Here is a 21,434-nt window from a genome sequence, read left to right on the forward strand (position 1 = left end):
AACAGATGGAAATAAAAGGTAAATTCTTTATTACGTTATTTTTCATTATTTATTACCTGATTCATTTGATCTGTCAGAAAGGGAATCGGATAGACAATAGCCTTCCAGGTATAGTGAGTAATTGAAATGCAGTGGGAGAAAATCAAAGATAGCTACCGGGAGAACAAAACCTCTTCGTGGGGCGGGAACAACATGGCTTCGACTTTAAAATCTTAAATATTTTAACGCTTCAATATAACAGAGCCAGAAAGCAGGCCCGATCAACTTAAATATGTTTTCGCTCGTGTAGAACAGAGCCATATAGCAGGCATGATCGAACTTAGTATGTTAACGCTTCAATAAAACAGAGAATTTGTCATAATGGCACAATATTTCAACCCCGATAATTCAAATAAATCGAACAATATTCGATAAATATCAGAATTACAATTATCATTAAAAAATGAGCTTGCATAAAGTACTATGGGATTTCTTTACCGATAAAGGCCTATTGTGCTGGTGCGTGAGAACTGACCTTTCGTCTCAAATGAACAGCATAACTCTTTGTGTTATTGCATTAAGTTAGCCGGAGAAAATGCAATATTTCCTGCAAAGTTCTTCACTATCACGACAGGTTCAGTTGAGCAAGATCTCTTTGTGTTCACTGCATCCCGTCGCTTATCTCGCGGGTATCCCGCTGCTGGCTCGGCCTCGTCCCGTAAAATTCTACAGAACGCGCACGCCAATCTTTGTCAGACTAGAATGGATCCGCTCGGTTCACGGCAACGTTCAGTGTGCTGCACTCTTTAAAAATAAAGTTGAGGGATTAAAAAGTTCCACTTGTATTTAATTTTTTAACAAAAATTAATTCATGGAATTTATCATTTTTGGTTTCATCGACATAAAATAATTGATATAAATACATTAGTGGGATTAAAACTACTGATTTACACATTATTATTTGTGAACTTTAAACTAACTTAAAATTGACGCAGACTGCAAGTGAAATTACTTGAATAATTAAATAGAACTCAGGTGTATAATTTAACGTTCATTTTGATATGACAACGCTTAATGTATAGGATAAAATGAGGCATCAAGTTCGCCTTGTTGAAGGCAGGCACAAATTGATGGATTAACTTGCATGCATGTCAATATTTGTATGTTACAGTTTACTAGACATTTATCGCTACCAAACCTCGCTGACCAGTCATTATTCAAAACCCCTTACCTGAAATATTATGTGAATTAATACGTCTGGACATACACAGTTACACATGGCACTCTGATGATTTACAAAATAAATACAAAATTCGAAAAATGTCTTTGAAATTTTTCTGGGGAGCGTAAAAAATTTTTGATTAATACACAGTGTGGTTAATCAAATTCCGCTGCAAAGACGCAGGATAAGTTTGTTCCGCAGCTTATACTCGTAGGAACGTCAAGCTGATCGTTTACCCAAACGATAGCATTGCTTGTGATTGCAAACTTTCATTACCGAACTTGCTAGTTCCTTTTGTCGCTATAGGAGCCATTCAAAGCCATGAAATTTGTGGAGTCTAAAATAATTGTAAGTATTCTTTTCCCCGATCATTCTAGGGGAAATAAATGTGTGTATTTATTTGTAAAAAGAAAGATAGTTGAAGTTAACTAGGATGGTGGGTCGTACTCGAACAACACGACTACTCACGGCCATTGCCGTAGTTTTCGTCATCGTTGTCATCATTTTGTGCATCGTTCCTAACCCTCCTCAACCCAGAGATACTGTAAGTACAAATGATGTTCTGACAATATATGCTTATTATACATGCATTGCAATAAAAGTTAGCCTGATTTAACTAGTTTCAGTTCATCTAAATTTTCTTGTTTCTTTTGAAGACGTAACCGTGGCTCTAACCTGCAGCTGCACAGGATGAAAGCATCCGCAGTTCGATAACAGAATGTGATAACATGATAGTTAATTTTGTGAGGTAAAAAAAATAATCACCTACCCTTTTGACTATCCCGATAAATTAGGGTTCATTTATGATTGAGTTATGAGTTCTACGATGCATAAAATTCGTGAGTTTTACGATCGTTTCGGTTTCATCACATTGCACTGAAGGCCGCAATGGTGTGGATCTAATATTAATATATATTTCATTATTTTATTACGAATAGTTCGCAAGTGGTAAGAGCTCTGGTACCACACCTAAAGACATCATCATTGAAGAGCCAGAGACCACATCTTCTGCAACTAGAGCCACACCTACCACAACCAATACAACCAGACCCACTACAACCACATCAACTACCACGGCGAGCACAGGTACAGCGTCCACCACAACGACCAACACTACAGAAGAATCGACCAGCAAGTATCCCGAGACTGACATAGATACCGAGACCTCGTCTCCTGACTATGATGAATATGAGTCTTCGGGAAATGAAGATACTGCATTCGAAGAGACCGATAACACTACCACCATAGCTACTGTGTAAGTCTACGATAAAAAAATTCTTCTCTTCGGTAAATGTTGTAGCTTAATTTTTTAGCTCCCGTACTGATTCATGTCTATTTTAGCACTAAAAATCGAATTTTGTTCGTTTCTCCTATAATTTCCGTCTTATTCGGATCACCTATGTCCTATGCGATGTAACGTTGAAAGATATTTTTGGTTAGGTTAAAGTTCAAAATTAGACAATTCTAATTCCAGCTAATTTTGCAGTGCCAGCCTATTTAATTGATGCATTTAATTTTTTTAACTTTTATTTCTTAATTAAACTTCAGTGAAGAGTCAACCACGACAGAGGGAAGTGGAAAAGAGAGTTTTTCTCCGGAGACGACAAGCACAACTCTCATCGTGAACGTGACTGACGAAAGTGAAGATCACTCCACAGAATATCGCTCAGAATACGACTATAACCAAACAGAAACAACATCCAGTTCATCAACGCTCTCAATAACTACAACAACAGCATTTTCCACCATACTCAATGATACGGATATTCACGACTATGAGGACGAGTACAACCAAACAGACGTCACTTCGACCACCACTGCACATACCATCATTATTGTCAACGAAACGTCAACTCAGTATGACGAAGAAAACAACGAAACAAACGTCAACTATACCACAACAGCAAGTACAGATGAGAGCGAAATTTTCAACGAGACGTCAAGCACTCATCATTTTGATGAAATTCACAACGAGACTGCTACCGAAATTATTGACATCACTAACCAAACAACGACTGAAATGGAATATACTAACGTCACGGAACTGGTGACTGACGTAGAGAACACTACGCTTGCCGATACGACGAGAGATGAAAGCACCACAGAAACCACGCGTTCGTTCACAACTTTCGCCAGTCTAATGATTGATGAGACACAATCCATAGAGATGGAAGGTAATTCATTGTATTTTTGATTGTTCTTCGGAATCGTTATTTTAAAATAGAAGATTAATCACCTTAAACAGCTAATACATTTAATAATTGATGCTCGATTACATACTTGGAAATTAAATGAGATAAACTATTAAATTTACAACATTGAAACTCTGATAATATCTGCCTCTAAAAGTTTTAGATTTACATGTCTTCTTTTGTCAATCTCTGCTCGCAGTTCCGTTGTTCATTTAGCGTTGCCAAATCATTACATTCACTCCTTGCCAGCAGATGAGTGCACCCACCCTGACTGCAAGCAGTTCGCCGCCAGGATGCTGGACATGATTAACCATAAAGCTGATCCATGTGAGGTACAGAACACTTAATTTATTGTTATTGTTATCACTGATACTAACCGGCTTTTTAACCTGGCAACGATATTTTTTATTTATAGGAAAATTAATAGCTTTGAATAGCTTCTTTTACATGAATTGCGAAAAATCATTGCCTCAAAATAGTTCTCTCTAAGATTTTGTTTTAATTTTCGTAGAAAGATGTAAACATTTATTTAAATACAAGAAGTAAATATATATTTACTTCTCATAAATGATGCCTACTGTCTATAATCTAATTTATCTTTGTTTATAATTCGTTGTCTTGGGGCCGAGTGGTGTCCATAAGTGGTGATCTGCACCAGATTAATTCGCAAGTGAAAATTGAGATTGTAAAGAGTAGTTCGTACATATCTTACATTTTTAAGCCACAGTAAAACATTACGCACCGTATAGCTTTTCATGCGCGTTTTCACTATTATGGAGATGAAAAAACTGTGGTGAAAATAGTTCGCTATTTGAAATTATTGCAGGATTTCTACGAATATGCGTGCGGGGGGACTGAAGACAGCACATCTCTACGCCCTGAGGATCCGGCTACTCAAGTCTTCAATAGAATGCATGGTGAACGATGAATAATATTTACAGATAAACTAAATTTTGTGAGGTGGAAATGAATGTCAGTGACGAATGGTTATCGATCATTACAGAAAAAAAACAAAATTTTGTGAGGTGGTAATGAATGATGTGAGTGACGAATGGTTATCGATCATTACAGAAAAACAAAATTTGTGAGGTGGAAATGAATGATGTCAGTGCCGAATGGTTATCGATCACTAAAGTGTACAGATTGTGAGTGATGCATGGTGAACGATGGATAAAATTTACAGAAAAACAAAATTTTTGTGAGGTGGAAATGAATGATTTGAGTGACGAATGGTTATCGATCACTAAAGTGTACAGATTATGAGTGATGCATGGTAAACGATGGATAAAATTTAAAAAAAAAATTTGAGGTGGAAATGAGTGATGTCAGTGACGAAAGGTTATCGATCACTAAAGTGTACAGATTGTGAGTGATGCATGGTGATCGATGGTTAAAATTTATATAAAACAAAATTTTGTGAGGTGGAAATGAGTGATGTCAGTGACGAATGATTATCGATCAATAAAATTTACAGATTGTGAGTGATGCATGGTGTGTGATCAATAAAATAACCACGTTATTAGTGATGCATGGAGTTATGTAAGCGACGAATGGTTAACAATCAATAAAATTTACAGATAGTGAGTGGTGCATGGAGTGATATGAGTGATGCACGTTGAACGATGAATAAAATTTGTATGCAGTTAAGTGTAGTGAGTTGCAATAGAATGATGTGAGTTGCATATGACACGATAAGCCGTAAGTTATCGTGAGTTTTTGCAACGATAAATCTGCCTCATGTGACCTCAGCCTCACCTACTCACATTAATTGTCTTATGCCTATATCGAATCTACATTAATACTAATATATTTCATTATTACGATATAAGTATACTAATATTATTCCCGAACATTAATAAAATTTATTTCATTATGATTGTTAATACAGGGTGTACCAGAATTAACTGACCCTTTTAATTTGTTAATAAATAAAAAACTAAGAACGTTATGAAGTTGAAACTTGTTTTATTTAAAAGAAGAACAAAAAAATGCAAACTAAGCGAATTATTTAAAATTTTGTTTTAAACTATTTTTGAACTTTTCAATAAACTTCATTGTTATCAATAATTAAGTTAGTTATAATTTTAACATTGTCGAAGTTAGTCCGCCGAATGATGTCTGTTACAATTCCTGATGACCTATAAGTAGAATTAAAAATGGTTTGTTTGAAAATATTTCACTTCTATAAGTAATGCTTGATTTTTTATCAAGTTTCCTTGGTTGTCAGATATTCTGCGACAGCCGAGTACCGATGGACCTACGTCTCATGAACTAGCAAAAGATTTCTTCAAGAGTTGTATGTCTCAATCTCAAACGCCCTTACCTGAGGTAAGTTTTCATGTTCGTTGATGCCACATATCCATTTTAGCGCATTTTCTCATTTATGGAAAAAATGCCCTATTGTGCTCGTCATGTCCGTCCGTCTGTCTGTCCGTCCGTCTGTCTGTCCGTCCGTGACTTCACGTTTTCGTCGACGAGAAAATGCGCTCTCTGTCACTCACTGTAGTGAGTACTGAGTTATATATTTTTTTAAGGTAGCGCGTTAGTTACTTACTGCTACTGTGTCTAGTTTTCGTTCATTTATTCATTACATGCGGTTGTTTTCTACGATGTAGTCCTTTTTATCCTAAGTTACTTTTTATCGTACTTATCGATTTTATATTTTCATGTCTTCTTTCGCCAGCATCAATCGTTGGGGGCGTTTAATTGATAAATACATCATATATATTGATATTATTATGCAAGCTGCCCAATTTTTCATATTTTCGTATTTTTCATGTTTTTCAAATTGGTATTTCAAGGAATTTCCCCAATCGTTAACTAGATAATTTTATTTTAATATTATTATTTGTCGCTCAGTTTATTGTTTCAAGGTTGGGTACAAGCGATTTTTATTGTAGTTTGATGACATCAGTTCTAGTAAGTCATTGACCGTTTTGGTTCGAGTTAGAGTACGCAGCGATTTTCGCTAAAGCCATGGTTTGTGAAAAAAATTCAATTTTCCGAAATATTAACGATCTTGACACAGCCATGATCCTTTTTACTACAAATTCCGATCTATGATAGAATCTGTGATAATTACTAAAATGAAAATAGTTCGCGGATTTTTTATATCCTATGGATATAACTGGATCGTAGTTACTCGTATGACCGCCATAATTAAATCTAAATAATCTATGAAAATTTACACGAAAATTATTTACGACTTTTAATGGATCGAACTGTTAGTAATTAAAGTACCTGAACATTTGCCACTGCAAATTCGCTAAACAATTAAGAAAAAATTAAATTAAAACTATTTAAAAGAAAGCGACTATTTATTTTTAAAGAGTTGACTTGTTCAAGTCCCCATCATGGTGAGAAAAGTTCTTTCCAAGCAAAATGAAGACAATTACAATCCTCTTCCATTTCGGCTGTTTTAATGATATTCATGTTTCTTTCAAGACTCCAAAAGACATGTCAATTCAGGTATCAACTAGGCTAGAAAAATAATCAGAAAAATTATGAGCGCATTGTGACGCTATCTCACACGGGCTACTGATACCGCAGCTATTTCAAACATGTATTTTCAGAAATGGTTTCATTATAAAAGTATATTCATACGTATAAACTTACTGAGATTCATGCAAAGCTACGATATTGAAATCGAAAATGTATTGAATAAATCGTCTTCACTATTCCATTATGAATTTCACTTTCGTCTCTCCGATGTGTTGATATCACGTTGATAGACATGGGATACGGATACAGATATGGAAAGCTATTTGTTTGAAGGTCACTACACGTTTGTTTGGAGGACACTATACGTTTGATTTGAAGGTTACTACACGTTTGTTTGAAGGTCACTATACGTTTGTTTGAAGGTCACTATACGTTTGTTTGAAGGTCACTATACGTTTGTTTGAAGATCACTATACGTTTGTTTTGAAGGTTACAACGCGTTAGTTTGGAGGTCATTATACATTTGTGTGAAGGTCACTAAACATTAGTTTGAAGGTCATTACACGTTTGTTTGAAGGTTACTGCGAAGCTGCGAGACGAAGTGAACAAGTATGGACTGTTGGACCCGAGGACTCCTGAGGATTCAGACCTTCAGAAGCAGTACGGCTACATCGATGAAGACGTCTTCAGTCTGGAGAAAATGCTCGCTGACTTCATAAAACACGACTTGTGAGCAAAACTGTGTCTACAATAATATTTGTAATAAAGTCTAAATTAACAAATTCTTCATTTATAACTTTCAGTATAATAGTATTAAGAAACTAGTACGTTAGAGTTATCATGTACTAAAGTTCACGTTGCCTTTATTCTGTTCAGCCCACTGTTTTTTGACGTCGATGTGGACGTGGACCGCAAACACCTGCAAGAGTTTTCGGTTCGCCTTACGTTCCCTGTGAACGGACTTGACTCAGGCTTGAGTCAGTCAGTTGACTCGGCACACTGCATCGCTCAGTACGAAGACAAGCTCGATGAAGCCATCAGGGTCAAGGCTGATATCGATCTCAACGAGGAGTACGAAAAACTTCGAGTTTGCATGGTAAAAAATTCTTATTGTACAAATTTTGAATGTTATCAAGTCTAAATTAAAGCTAGAAAAATCACTCATCAAATATATAAGTGAATTTCCATTGATCTAAACTCTCTGGACACTAAGATGCATCAAATAACTGGCGGGTGGATTTAGAGAACCTTTTATTTATAGTGGTTGAGATTAATAACCCATTATTATGATGGCTAAAATTTAATTCTTCTATTGATGCAGACGGTGAAGGAGGGCGTGGGTGCTCTGGTGCGGCGACTGAAGCAAGCGGTTGTCGCTCTGAACCTGACAGCTCACATAACGAAAAAGGAAGACGCCGTAAAACTCATCACAGAAACGGCGATTGAAACAGAATTTCTTCTGAAAGACATTAGAGTAAGTTAATAAGCCTGATAATGATACCCATATATGAGTAGTCTACGGATTACAAAAGAACCTCGTTCGTGCATCTTATTGTGGTACAATTTTTTCACTAGCCGTAAAAAATTCATAAGTAGGCAAAGAGTTTTCCAAGAGAAAGTAACTGAAGCTGTGGACACTCAACAGTACACATGGGTGACAAGGCATTTATTTAGTTATTTATTTTATATATCTAACTTTTTGTGCCTTATTTATCAGGAATACCTCCCAATGCCGTCAGAGATCCGCCACGCGATCCTGAACAAAAATTTCACAGAGTATACAACCGAAGACCTCGATGCCAGCGATATTTTGTCTAATGCTGTGAGTTACTGTTTGATACTGTGAGTTACTGTATTTTACGTACTTGTGCATTGAGTTAAGAAATAATTCCACACAGGAGACTCTAGTGACGCGTTTTAAATTTGTTGTTAGTAAATATGAGGACAAATTTTAAAAGATATTCAAACGGCCTGTTCTCATATATACCCTTAATTTTGTTTAATTCTGAGTGGTTGTCTTAGATCAACTGGTCGTCGTTCCTAGAGTCCGTGGTCGGGCGGAAGGTGAACAGAGTTCAGGTGTACCACGAAGAAGAACTCAGGAACGTCATGAAAAGAGTCGGGGAAGAGTAAGTTTCTTCTTTATTTTATTGTTGAAATTTTGATTTTTATCAATAATATCATACGAAAAATTATTATACAATAGGGCAAACGATAGTTTAAAGTAATGGACTCTGGGTTGTGTGAAGAATGAAATCATATTTACACTAGTTCGTTTTCACATCGTATGTCATTATGAGTGCATTTGATACACCATATTCACTATTTGCCCATTCCAAGAGGTAATCTCTGAATCTGAAAATACACTCTAGGAATGATTACAATGGTGTATCTATAATTCCAATTACAAGTTATAAAGTACAACAAAACATTTTCCAAGGATAACTAAGACCATGAAAATGGATAAGATAAGTTATGAACTTCAGGATTCTACATTTTCCAAAGATAACTACTAAGACTGTGAAAATTAATAAGATAATTTATGAATTTCAGAGCGGAAATCCCAGCAAAGCTCCGCAACGAGCTACTGATGCTGTGGGGGACGCGTCTGTACACGGACTTCGTGGCCCCTGAGGGCAAAGGTCCCCCCAGCAGCCCCGCTTACTGCGTCCCAGCCACCAAGTTCCTCATGCCGGACATCGCGGCCGAGATGTTCTTGAGGACATTCTCAGTCNCATGCCGGATATTGCGGCAGAGATGTTCTTGAGGGCATTCTCAGTCATCGAGCTGGAGGCCATGAGTCACAAGGTTGATATCATATCTTAATCATATCAACATGCCGTATATTGCGGCAGAGATGTTCTTGAGGACATTCTCAGTCCTCGAGCTGGAGACCATGAGTCACAAGGTCGATATTAATGATGAATTCATATCTTAATCATATCAACATGCAGGATATTGCAGCCGAGATGTTCTTGAGGACATTCTCAGTCATCGAGCTGGAGGCCATGAGTCACAAGGTCGATATTAATGATAAAATCATATGTTAATCATTTCTTCATGCCGGACATCGCGGCAGAGATGTTCTTGAGGACATTCTCAGTCCTCGAGCTGGAGGCCATGAGTCACAAGGTCGATATAAATGATGAACTAATAAATGTGTGTATGAGTAGAGCTTACCAAAGTTGTGTCAAAATCTCGTGCGATGCTATTGTTATCAGGTAAAGAAATCCTCAATTTGATCATATAAGCAGGTTTGATTCTTGCCCAAATGTTCATTACCATTTCATGTTCTCCGATACCATAGCTATATATATGGACTCATAATAATTGCTAGTTATCGATTAGTTTTTTCAAAACAATTTATCACGTCCGTTAAAAATTGCATTATCTGGATTTTTAAATATATGCCTTTACATTGCGATACCTGTGACAATAATTCGAAAACTCAATTCACCCCCACTTAACTAATTTGGCAAAATAAATCAACAGATAATTTTGAGTAATAACATTTCATATACACAAATAACAAAACTAGACTTTTAAACCTCCGATAACAGTGTTTGTGGGAGCCACTAAGATTTTCATCACTCAAATACAACTCAACTTAAGGCATCACACATTTTTTCTCACGTTTCAAATAAAACTTCAATTTCAAATATGCATAAAACAGGTACAGAGCGTGGTTGACAGCATCAAAAAGACGGTGTCTGCGGTGCTGGAAAGAACCTTAGGAGCGTCATGGGATCTCAGGGACAAGCTGAGTAGAACCTTCACTCAAGTGGGAGCTACAGAATTCCTGGAACTTCTCAGCCACAATGTTTCAGCCGCTACGGAGACGGTGGGGTTATGCAATATACTGCATATGTTTAACTATTGATATCGTGATGAAATATTCGGTCCAGTAACCAAATAATTATATATTTATCAGTATCTTGTTATTGGTATGAGTGTAGCAAAATAATTCTTTTAACAATCAACCAGCGATTCGTTATAGAAATCTATGTTTAAATTATAAGGAACTTATAGCATAGGGTAATATGTAAAGACATACTGACAAACAGCCAGAATCGCAGAGCTTCTTTTCACGGTGAAAATTTTATAAAGATTCAATTTCTTTGGTCGACCGCCCTCAAATTATTATACGTTATTAATACTCAGGATGATTCATCTTTGTTGAACTTAACTTAGAACAGAGCCTGTCTTCGTATTACCTTTGAGCAATATATTCTTGTAAATAGATAACAGAAAAACAAATTAAACCATATTTGACAAAATAAAAACCATATTTGACAAAAACAAAATAGCTAACAATCAACGAAAAACTTAAGAGTGTTTGATGGCGGCTATAGTACTAATCAATTGTGTGTTCGAAGAATAAAACAATTATTATTTACATCTGTTGTAGGGCATATTTGCTTAGTTTTTTATTGATTCAACTATTTTATTTGGATTCTATTAGTACCACGAAAATTTCATCGTTTCACCGACCTTTTCAATGATCGATGCATTTCCTGAAACGGATTGCGTTTACTTACATGGCACTAGTGAACGTATTTTCGAAGATTCTTGTCATCCTGTGTAATATCCGATTATTATTACTTCTTTAATCTATTCCTGACCGTGTGCAGCTGTTTATTGAAGATAGTTACATAGACAATGTCCTGACACTACTGCAACGCAGACGTCGCCTCATGTACGACGTTCTCAGCCAACAAACGTCAGGGCACATAGCCATGTGAGTTCTAACGTACAATGATGCTTGCTACTCTATTGAAATGCTGGATGTCTCTACTGGAATGTTGCTTGCTATCATGCAGCATAAAATGAAGTTCACTGCACCTAAACTTCATTCAAATTACCGGGTCTTGCAGGGTATCATTTAGTAGTTATCGTAAATTTTAGTTTTTATTTAAGTTGTAGTCAGAGTTCGATTTTATCATTTGAATTCAGTGTCGAGTATTAAATTTTGTGAAGCAATGAAAATTTTAGTAATTTCGATACAAATTTTAAAATGTGGCACTTTTTATTAATTTTAAGACTATTAATTGAAGAAAGTGAGTAATACATCTCAGGAATGAAATTAAGCATAATTTCATGACTGAATTTACAGGTGGAACCTCTTCAGTGCCCCCTTCAGTACAACAGCTATCACGCTCTATGGGACTAATTCGATACGTGAGTCTTGTTTCTGTATGTGGATCATCGGCTATTGTAGAAATAAGTATAATTCAACTGATAATTATAAATTACCACATGTTGCCATTTTTGATTGAAATGCCACTCCATCATCACTTTAATTAATTCCTAAACTGTGAAAAAATCTGCCCGACTTTGTGACTGAAGCGTTCGTTCATTGTCGTGCAGTCATACCAGAAGCTGTGATGACCGCGCCGTTCTTGTATCCGAAATTGACACAATTGCCGGACTACGTCGTCTTCGCTGGGATTGGTCATTTGGTGGCGCATGAATTCCTGCACGCAGTCGATACTACAGGTCAAATTAAAAATATCACGGGAAGAATTGGAATCTATTTAGAAATTTCGTCCTAGTTCCATTATATGAATCATTGCATACAACTGAATATAATGCTACAAATGACGAAAAAATTTCTCTATAGGTATTCGATGAAATATTTCAATTTTGGTATAGTGCTACTACTCGTCGCATTTATGTATGTATCATGAATTGGCAATTAAAACGCAATAAAATATTGTCGTCTTTACCATGTTGTTATATTGTCATCTAGCTATTTTAGTATAGAATAGAAATATTTCAAAAATTTTCAACATGACTGCATTTCAATAATATCACTTCCAAGAAACATGGTTTAATATTATTTCCACAAGATTAAAATAGAATTTTTACAGAAAGTATCCTGCTTCCGGCAAGGAAAGTGGTTTATTATATATTTAAATCGTGTTCCTTAAACAGTTTTATCTATCACAAACAGTATTTATTTCAAGATACTGTTCCATTCTATTCTACTTGATACTGATCTATTATCATGCGATTCTCAGGCATTAAATTCGACGGGCTTCTCGGCACTGAGGTACCAAGACCACCGGGGATGAACTTGCGTGAGAATTGCTTCTCAGGACTTCTAAAGAACACAACCTTCTCGCTCATAGTAGAAGACTCTGCTATAGCTCGCTTTAAGGTTATACTCAGCTTACGTTTACATTGTTGTTACTTTTTAGGAATCAAACTAAAAATGGCATAAATATGTTATCCAATTCCGTTTTACAGTAAATAATCCTTGTCATTGTTAATTTTCAAAAGCGTTTCTTTGATGTTGAACATCATTCCTTTGCAGTAACCAATATTGGTGTTTGACGCCATAATTCATCCATTTATATAATGATTGTATTCATATCATTTTATATCCGCGAAATCATATAGTTGCATTAAATGCGTGTATATTTTCTTATTTGTATAGGATGGTAGAATTTGTTACTTGAAACAGGTTTGATTTATATCGTGAGAATGAGCTTTATTGAAAATTTTCTTGTTATTTCCTTCTATAGGTAAAATCGAAAAGCATATTTTGATAAATTTTCGGTAGACCTAAAATCAATTTTCTTATTGTTAACTAACTTTTATTTTATGTTCAGTTCCCTGTAGATCTGAAACTGAACGAACTTATGGTTGACACGGGCGCTACGAGACTGGCTTGGCTGGCTTACATTCATGGCGCTAGCGCAGAGGCAGGTAAGAATGCGTCGCACTCATTAGACTTCCTTTAATATTCATTATAACTGTTCTCGTTCGCACCTAAATCTAGGAGTTAAATGAGGTAAATAATGTTTCCATTCATTCTGAAAGAAATTTTCAATTTTCAATAATTTTAAACTCAACTTCTGGCATACGGATCCTCATGCAAACGAAAAATTTGAGCTTCATCAAAGAACGTATGTTAAAAATGTTTAAAATTGTCACTCTGATATTTGGTTTGTAGTTAAATTCATTCTGTAAATGAATCCTCGTATAGAATAATTATAAAAACAAAACATGAGACTTTAGGTTAATAATTGTTGGCTTTCTAATTATTCCGATTGCTTAAGTTATTATTAAAATGCAAAACTGGCATAGCGAAACGTAACAAATCTGATAATTTACTTTTAATTTTTCGAACGTAAATTATAGTGTGCGATTAGCCATGAACGTTAGAATCTAGTAGCTTACATACGAATATATTTGTTCTTAGTGTAAAAATAGCTAAAATTTGTCCCCTAGTTTTTACAGAATCGATAACATTCTAAATAGCTGTCCAATTTAGCTTACTAAAATTGACAGACAATTTTATTTTAATTAATTAACATGTTTGCATTGTTCTGGCATGGCAGGCAAACCTCTAGAGTTCGTCACAGATCCTCCTAGTCGCAGACGTCGAAATGAACCTGACCACCGCCCCATTACCGCCTCCGTTGAACACCGTCTGCCGTGGCTCAAAATGAGCCCCTACCAACCTCCAAGTCTCAGACGTCGAAACGAACCTGATCACCGCCCCATTACCGCCTCCGTTGAACACCGTCTGCCGTGGCTCAAAATGAGCCCCTACCAACTCTACCTACTACGCACGGCACAGGTACCTTCAATCATTGAACCTAAAAAATGAACCCCTACATACTCTACCTACTGCGTACGGCACAGGTACCTTCAATCATTAAACCTAAAAAATGAGCCCCTACTAACTCTACCTACTCCGCACGGCACAGGTACCTTCAATCATTAAACCTAAAAAATGAACCCCTACCAACTCTACCTACTGCGCACGGGGCAGGTACCTTCAATCATTAAACCTAAAAAATATAACTCAGTACTCACTGCAGTGAGTGACAGAGAGCGCATTTTCTCGTCGACGAAAACTTGAGGTCACGGACAGACGGACTGACAGATGGACGGACAGACGGACGGACAGACGGACGGACAGACAGACGGACATGGCGAGCACAATAGTGCTTTTTTCCATAAATGAGAAAATGCGCTAAAAATGAGCCCCTACCAGCTCTACCTACTCCGCACGGCGCAGGTACCTTCAATCATTAAACCTAGAAATATAACTGTCACTCACTGTAATGAGTGACAGAGAGCGCATTTTCTCGTCGACGAAAACGTGAAGTCACGGACGGACAGACAGACGAACGGACAGACGGATATGGCGAGCACAATACTGCATTTTTTCCATAAATGAGAAAATGCGCTAAAAATGAACCCCTACCAGCTCTATCTACTCCGCACGGTTCGGGAACCTTATCATTGAACCTATGTTCATGTTTTTTTATGAAGTGAATTCTTTTCAAGTTTTCAGCAGCTCCGGTACTTTTAATCAACCTATGAATATAAAACTCGTGCTCATGTATATTATATGAAATAGATTTTTTTCAATGTTCGATTAATAATTGCAAAGATGGTGCTGAAATTTCGTTTAATGCTTTATTACCTTTTTAAACTTAGCATAACTTAGCACTTGTGTTGAAACCTGTTCTCCGTAGCTCTTGGTGGGTCGTTTGAGCCATAGTGTAATTTGTCATAAGTAATCGATATGGCAATTTTTTCAACTAAACCATTGTTTGCAGTCCCAGTGTGCCGCCTCGAGCCGACTGGACATTTTGGACATCAAAGAACGAGAACATTTGCCGTCTCGACTTCGGTAAGAATACTTTATTATTGGATTATAATAAAATCAGTAAATATTTTAATAATATTCGTAAAAACTATTGACTTTAGAAATAAATTAAAGGGATATTTCATAATAGCTATTCAAATTCTATTTAATTTACAGCACTCGACAGATATAAATAAATACAATAGAAATAACACATGTTTTGGAAATTTTCGTGTCAGTTCCGAGTATATTTTTGTATACGATACGATTTTTCAGTCAAACAGCACCTGTATATCATAAACAGTTAAATTGCACATAAATTTAAGAAATTTCACCTGAAAAAATCCTCGGGGTGTGAGTAAGGAAGGGGAGTTGAGGGAAAATGAATGCATGGGGAGCACCGGAAGCACTTCATCCTGAGATGACTGAGATTGGGTCGCGGTCTGATCAAAGCAAGATTTCAGGCTTGACTGCGCTCTCAAAATTGCCTTAGGGTAATGTTTTCATCTTAGGGTAATATTTTTATCACTATACCTCATTTTTTAAATTTATAGTTCTATGGGATATGAATATTAGAGTTAAAAGGGCTTATTTAAATTTACTTATTTCCTGGGTTCACAATCTCATTACCAATATAACGAAAATATTGAACAGATTTAATCCTGTTTTGTAGTAGATTTGTAATGATTTTTCATATTTTTTCTCCACTTAGTAACTATCGAATGATTGGTTGGAGAAAAAAATTGAAGCTGGTTGATGGGAGGAGTAATTGAATGTTCGTTTGAATGTCCGTAGACTTTATAGGTAGTTTACACTCTGGCTAAAATGCAAAGATTCTGGTCCGATAAGTCGATTTTAGTGAGATTTACATAAGTTTATAGAAGTCATTAACCTACCACAGGCCATGCTAATGATAAAAAAGTAATAAAAATGAGAGTAATTACTACTTCGTAATACCGTCAGCCATGCACAACCCGACAATCACAGACGAAAAATCCACTGCAACATGTTAAGTATACACGAGAAAAGTTTCAATAGTCCGGCACCATACTGCTACAGCATCTAGTGGTGAGTTGTCAATAATTTAAATTGCATTCAGACCGTCACATCGTCACCTTCCTTTTGTTTCTTCTTTATTCCAGAGTAAACCTTGCCCTGGTGAATGAGCCTCTATTCGCCGAAGCCTTCAACTGCACAAGAGGACAAAGAATGTATAGGACCAAAACGTGTCCGTACATCATCAGTCACATGCCTTCAAACAATTAAATTCCTCAATTCCTCTTCAATTCCTCTTCTTCGCACAGTTAAATTCCTTAGCCCATTTTCGGGTGTAGCGGCAATGGCGCAACATTTCATGCATATTGCACACACTCAGAGATAAGAGTGGGATTTGTTCAAATAGCAACGCACTTTTTGCTGCTGTGCGCGTCATCGTGAAAAAGTTTGGCCTGCCAAGAGGGCGTATCAGAGATTTGTGCAGAATGTGTATTACTATTGGTACAATAAGACTCATTTAATTTTCTTAATGCACTAGAGCCGACAGACGGGAAAGTTTAGTCTTCTAATTATTTCTTAGGGAATAAATAATCATGTTCGTCATTAGTTTCTATAATAATTATTTTCTATTAAATTTCTTATTGGCAGAGAAAACCGAGTCTTAACTATTCTTTAAACAGCTTGTATCCGAAGCCAAATCTATGTTAATATTGAATGCATGGTTTATTTGTTCACTATTTCGTAATTTTCTTTCAATGCAAAGTAACTTTGTTCACTCGTTTTAAATTCATTTTATTTGATGCCCTAATTGTGTTCCTATTTGAAGAATACCTTAAATGCCATTCGAGAAATCCTGCTTTCTAAATTAACATGAGCAGAAAAGGAATTCATGTACATGTTTTTAGTGCAATTAATTAAATTATTGTTAAGGATTTAAAACTATGACGTACTGCTTACACTGTACAAGGCTTGGGAGCTGCATGGGATCCCCCAATCGACGAAAGCAATTAATTGAAAATTTTGAAATCACTGCAGCGAAAATCAAATTCGTGCAAAACAAATTTGTTAAATTATTATTAAATTTGATTTTACGAATTCTTACTATATTTGAATTTTTAGACTCTGTCAATTAATACCGATTTATATAAAATGTGTTAGTTGCATCAGTAGAGAATGCGAATTTTTTTGCATCTTGGAGTTGAAAATATGGTGCAAGGTTTTTAAGACTTCACTATCTCAGGCATTAATAAATATATGTATAATCAGTGAGAAATATTCTTTTCAAATAACTTTAAAACCTTGAGTTCATCTGGCTGTACATTGAATTGAAAAAGCGTTGCAAGAAATATTAAACTGTCGTTGCAACAAAATTAATGTTCCTCGCATCAAGTGAATTGCATAAAACCCCGCCTGATTTCCTACACGCGGCCGTCTGAATGGAGCTTTTTGCCTCAGCTGGATGTCCTACACTTTTTGGATAGCTTCATGGCCTTGGCGAGTTGTCGACGGTGGCCACATCTGGCAACTGTACTTGTTCAGAAATATCTCTTTCGTCTAAACTCTAAAGACTTAGAGTTTTCATTAGAGTTTTCAGATTTTTATAACCGTGTGCTTGTTCCAAAATCATAATAATAAACTAACTAAATCTAATTTTGTTTGATCCTATGACATTTCCATTTAACATTTTTTAAAATTATTGCAACTGCAAAGTGCAAGGCACAATTCTCAGTTAGTTGCGCTCTGGATGCCGTAGAAGTAGGTGGCAAGCGCTCCGTGTTAATCCGAGTTCTAAGAACGACCAGTGAGTAAAATTCGAAGAAAAGTTCATGTGAAATATGACTTTGGATTTTATGTTCAATATGACTGATGTAGTTTACGCCTTTTTAAAAATTCGAAGAAGTGAGTCATACTCTAAACGCTAATTTGAAGAATATATTTACCGCATTCTGTTATCGCTGTCAAGGGTGAAATTGCATGGCAAATAATCCACGTCATTAGGCCAGGCAATCGTTGAAACTAGTTAACTAGAATGGTACCAGATTACCACAACGTGTACGTTTGGTGCATTGTAATAGTAATTATTGATTCCTTATCAGTAATTCAGCCCCGTATTTGAGTCCTGTCTGTTAGCAGGACTCAAAGAATTGGCGGGCAGTCAACCAAGCGGTAGATGAATAGTTTGTGGCTCAGCTGCCTAATCTTCGTTCGGTTTCCACAGACCAAAATTCCTCCAATGTGAGCGGAAATGATCGAACGGAGGAAGCCTCCTTTGTAGGCTCGACGTGGATGCTTGCGGAGAAAAATGTTTGCTCTACAATGAAATCTTTGTGAATTTGCTGGTATTAAATCTGTTCATCTGTGTGCTGCTTTAATATTTATCATAATCACAGGCGTTACCTTCCAGTACAATTAATTTTAATTCTAATGATGGCGCCGACTAGTCCAGTTTATAGAGAAGACGTCTTGGTGTTTACATCGTACATTTCAAATGAACTTGAAATTAGATCACCGAGTTTCGATGACACGGCCGAGATTTCTTTGGGCGTTGATGAGGAAGATGACCCATTGATCAGCTTTCCCAGTCACATCGAGCATATGAATCTTTTGAGGTTTGTAACAGATTTTTGGCGCGCATAGGAGGTTTTTGTGGCATTTGATCGCGTCTTTTGGGTTGACGTTTATCTAACTTCCAAGTTCCAGCTTTGACTTGGGTTGATTTCTAAGTAAATAAATATTCCGTACAAGCACTTCAATACTAATTAATGCAAATTTTATCTATCTTCCGAAATGAGATTTTATTATTATTGCAATTGTTTCCTTATAGTAATACTAACATAAAATTAAAATTTTCATACTCTATTCCTACTATGAAAATTATTGAGATAGGAATGATTCACAAGCTTTTAATATGAACGTTGTAATACATCTGTGGAAGCTCGAGGATCAAACTCGACAGCCGTGACCAGTTATTCTCCTGCACGCGTCCATTACTCATCGAGCTCCATTTTTCACGCATCTTAAATCAGGAGCAAAATGAAAGCCGTGCTTTCTAAATTGTCCCGAAGGCCTGGCAGGAGATGAAAGTTTGGAAGCGGAAGTGCGCAAGAGAAAAATGCCTGGAGGTATTCAAAAAGAGATGCGTTGGGGGAAAATTTTCTTGCCGCGCTTCTTGCTGTAGTTGGGCTTAACTTACTTTATTGACTTTTTGATCGTTACTTAGATCTCTGATGATAAATTTCTAAAATGGATGAAAGCGGTTTTCATTTGGTATGCTAAGGAAACGTAAGAAGTTTATTCGTTATAATGTCTCTCCTCGCATGTATATATTTGGTTGGAAGATTTTTTACCATCTACTTCCTTTCCGACATATTGAATAACTGCCTAATTAATATCGTAACTTACGTTAATATTTGGAATTATTTAATATATGTTTTTTTTTGTTATTATTTGGGTTGGTAATGAAAGTGAACGAATTATCATAAATTAAACAGTTCATTTATCTGTTTATGAATTTGTCGAAGAAATATCACTAACTTATTAGTGCGCTTTTTGATGAATCTACTCGTCTATACTTGCTTGCTTCAGATCAATAATTCCTAACGTTTTGATTTTTCTCAAGTAGACAAATGCGGGAAATATTTGATCTCGTCGCTATCAACTAAATGCCTGAATTAGGCGAAATGTTTTATCGTTGATTTAACTTTTTCATAATGACTTTGATATCAGCGTTGTATAATTTATTGCCTGACGAATTCAGGAACAAAAAAAGAAATTTCATTAAACCTTGCCAAAAAAGTAGTCTTAATTCTTTAAAAACTGAATGATTTACCTTTAGGTATATATGTATTTAATGTGTTTGAGAACTTACTACATTCGTTGTTCGTCGCTTTCAAGTCGTTTATTTCCGTTCCCTATGTTTCCGCATTTTTTTGCCGGATTGCTTGAAGACGTTCCATTTAGGACCAGGAATTTGGGGGTCGCCACGAGTCGTGTTGCGATTGGTTCTTTTTTGACGTCGCCGTTAGCTGCCGCGGAGTTGCCGTGTTCTTCGTACGGACCCCTGAGATTGCGCCGCCATTCGTCTCAAGCACCGTTAGTGTCAACGGTCTGCCCAACGCCCCTCAATCTCGTCTCGCTAAGTGAGGGGAACGCGCTGTTGTCTGCTCCTCTCTTGGACCGGAGACTGTTGGGTCGGCGTGAGCTACAAAGAATGGATAATGTATGATCCTCGCGGTCGGAAGAGACCGCTAGGTCCATACGCCCGAGCTACAGAAATGGATAATGTGTAATACTTCATTCTCTGGAGACCGAGATAACTTGGTCACTGTTGATTACTTAGAAATGCAACATGTAAGATCAGTACAGGTAAAATAGTATAATTTCTTGAACTGCATTGAAATTATTTTTTTCTGAATTTAAACATATGTAACTCGCAGACTTTTAAATCATGAAATGTTCTAATGAAATGCGCAAATAAATTTTCTTTTCAAACCCTCATCGCGTAGATATAACCGTCGAGGATAACGATTGACGTCGCTTATTTATTTTTAACAACTTTTGACATGAAACCTGTCTGGTAAATGAATCCCACCAACCTCTAGTAACTGGTCAGATTTCCTCGTTACTAGAAAGTTTTTCCATTTTTCAAAAATTGTCAGAGAAAAATACTTGAATGCGGCACGGTAGCCATACTTTGAAAAAATCAGAAGTTTCGTCCTGCAAGATTCTTGAACTCTTTGGAATGGCCAATTTCTTGACTTTGAATATTGTCCGAGTCTGTGGCAAGAATGTTTGCAGGTCTCTGCTTACCCGAAAGACGAGAAGGACCTCTTCCTGAGAAGCGCTTCCACTCTAAGCCTAATTGCCTGGCCGGGCTAAATTGCAGACAAAACTTGCCTGCACCCAAACAAAGTCTCATTTTAAATCTTGTCTTGTACCAAAAACTGTGCCGTTAGCCGAAAAATTTTCCGCCCACAGCAAATGACTTCAGTGATAG

The 21,434-nt window shown here is 36.5% G+C and overlaps 1 protein-coding gene across 3 annotated transcripts; it reads left to right on the forward strand.

Moving 5' to 3' along the window:
• The first annotated feature begins 1,561 nt into the window (after positions 1-1,561).
• LOC108667990 (neprilysin) lies at positions 1,562-18,073 on the forward strand. Of its 3 annotated transcripts, none has more exons than XM_018155107.2 (23): positions 1,562-1,745; positions 2,140-2,456; positions 2,750-3,375; positions 3,643-3,725; positions 4,220-4,310; positions 5,621-5,721; positions 7,412-7,563; positions 7,711-7,930; positions 8,156-8,308; positions 8,552-8,656; positions 8,857-8,963; positions 9,388-9,558; positions 9,930-9,966; positions 10,508-10,675; positions 11,466-11,572; positions 11,948-12,012; positions 12,202-12,330; positions 12,855-12,994; positions 13,449-13,545; positions 14,181-14,287; positions 14,828-14,866; positions 15,414-15,487; positions 16,585-18,073. In XM_018155107.2, the coding sequence occupies exons 1-23, from the start codon at positions 1,635-1,637 to the stop codon at positions 16,706-16,708; spliced, it is 3,324 nt and encodes a 1,107-aa protein (XP_018010596.1). In that variant the 5' UTR covers positions 1,562-1,634; the 3' UTR covers positions 16,709-18,073. The 3 variants fall into 3 exon arrangements, with proteins under 3 accessions (XP_018010596.1, XP_018010600.1, XP_018010599.1); XM_018155111.2 differs by having other exon boundaries at positions 3,649-3,725; XM_018155110.2 differs by having other exon boundaries at positions 1,563-1,745; positions 3,646-3,725.
• The last annotated feature ends 3,361 nt before the right edge of the window (positions 18,074-21,434 follow it).

This window comes from Hyalella azteca, unplaced genomic scaffold (assembly GCF_000764305.2).
Source record: "Hyalella azteca isolate HAZT.00-mixed unplaced genomic scaffold, Hazt_2.0.2 contig15205, whole genome shotgun sequence".
Taxonomy (NCBI): Eukaryota; Metazoa; Arthropoda; class Malacostraca; order Amphipoda; family Hyalellidae; genus Hyalella; species Hyalella azteca.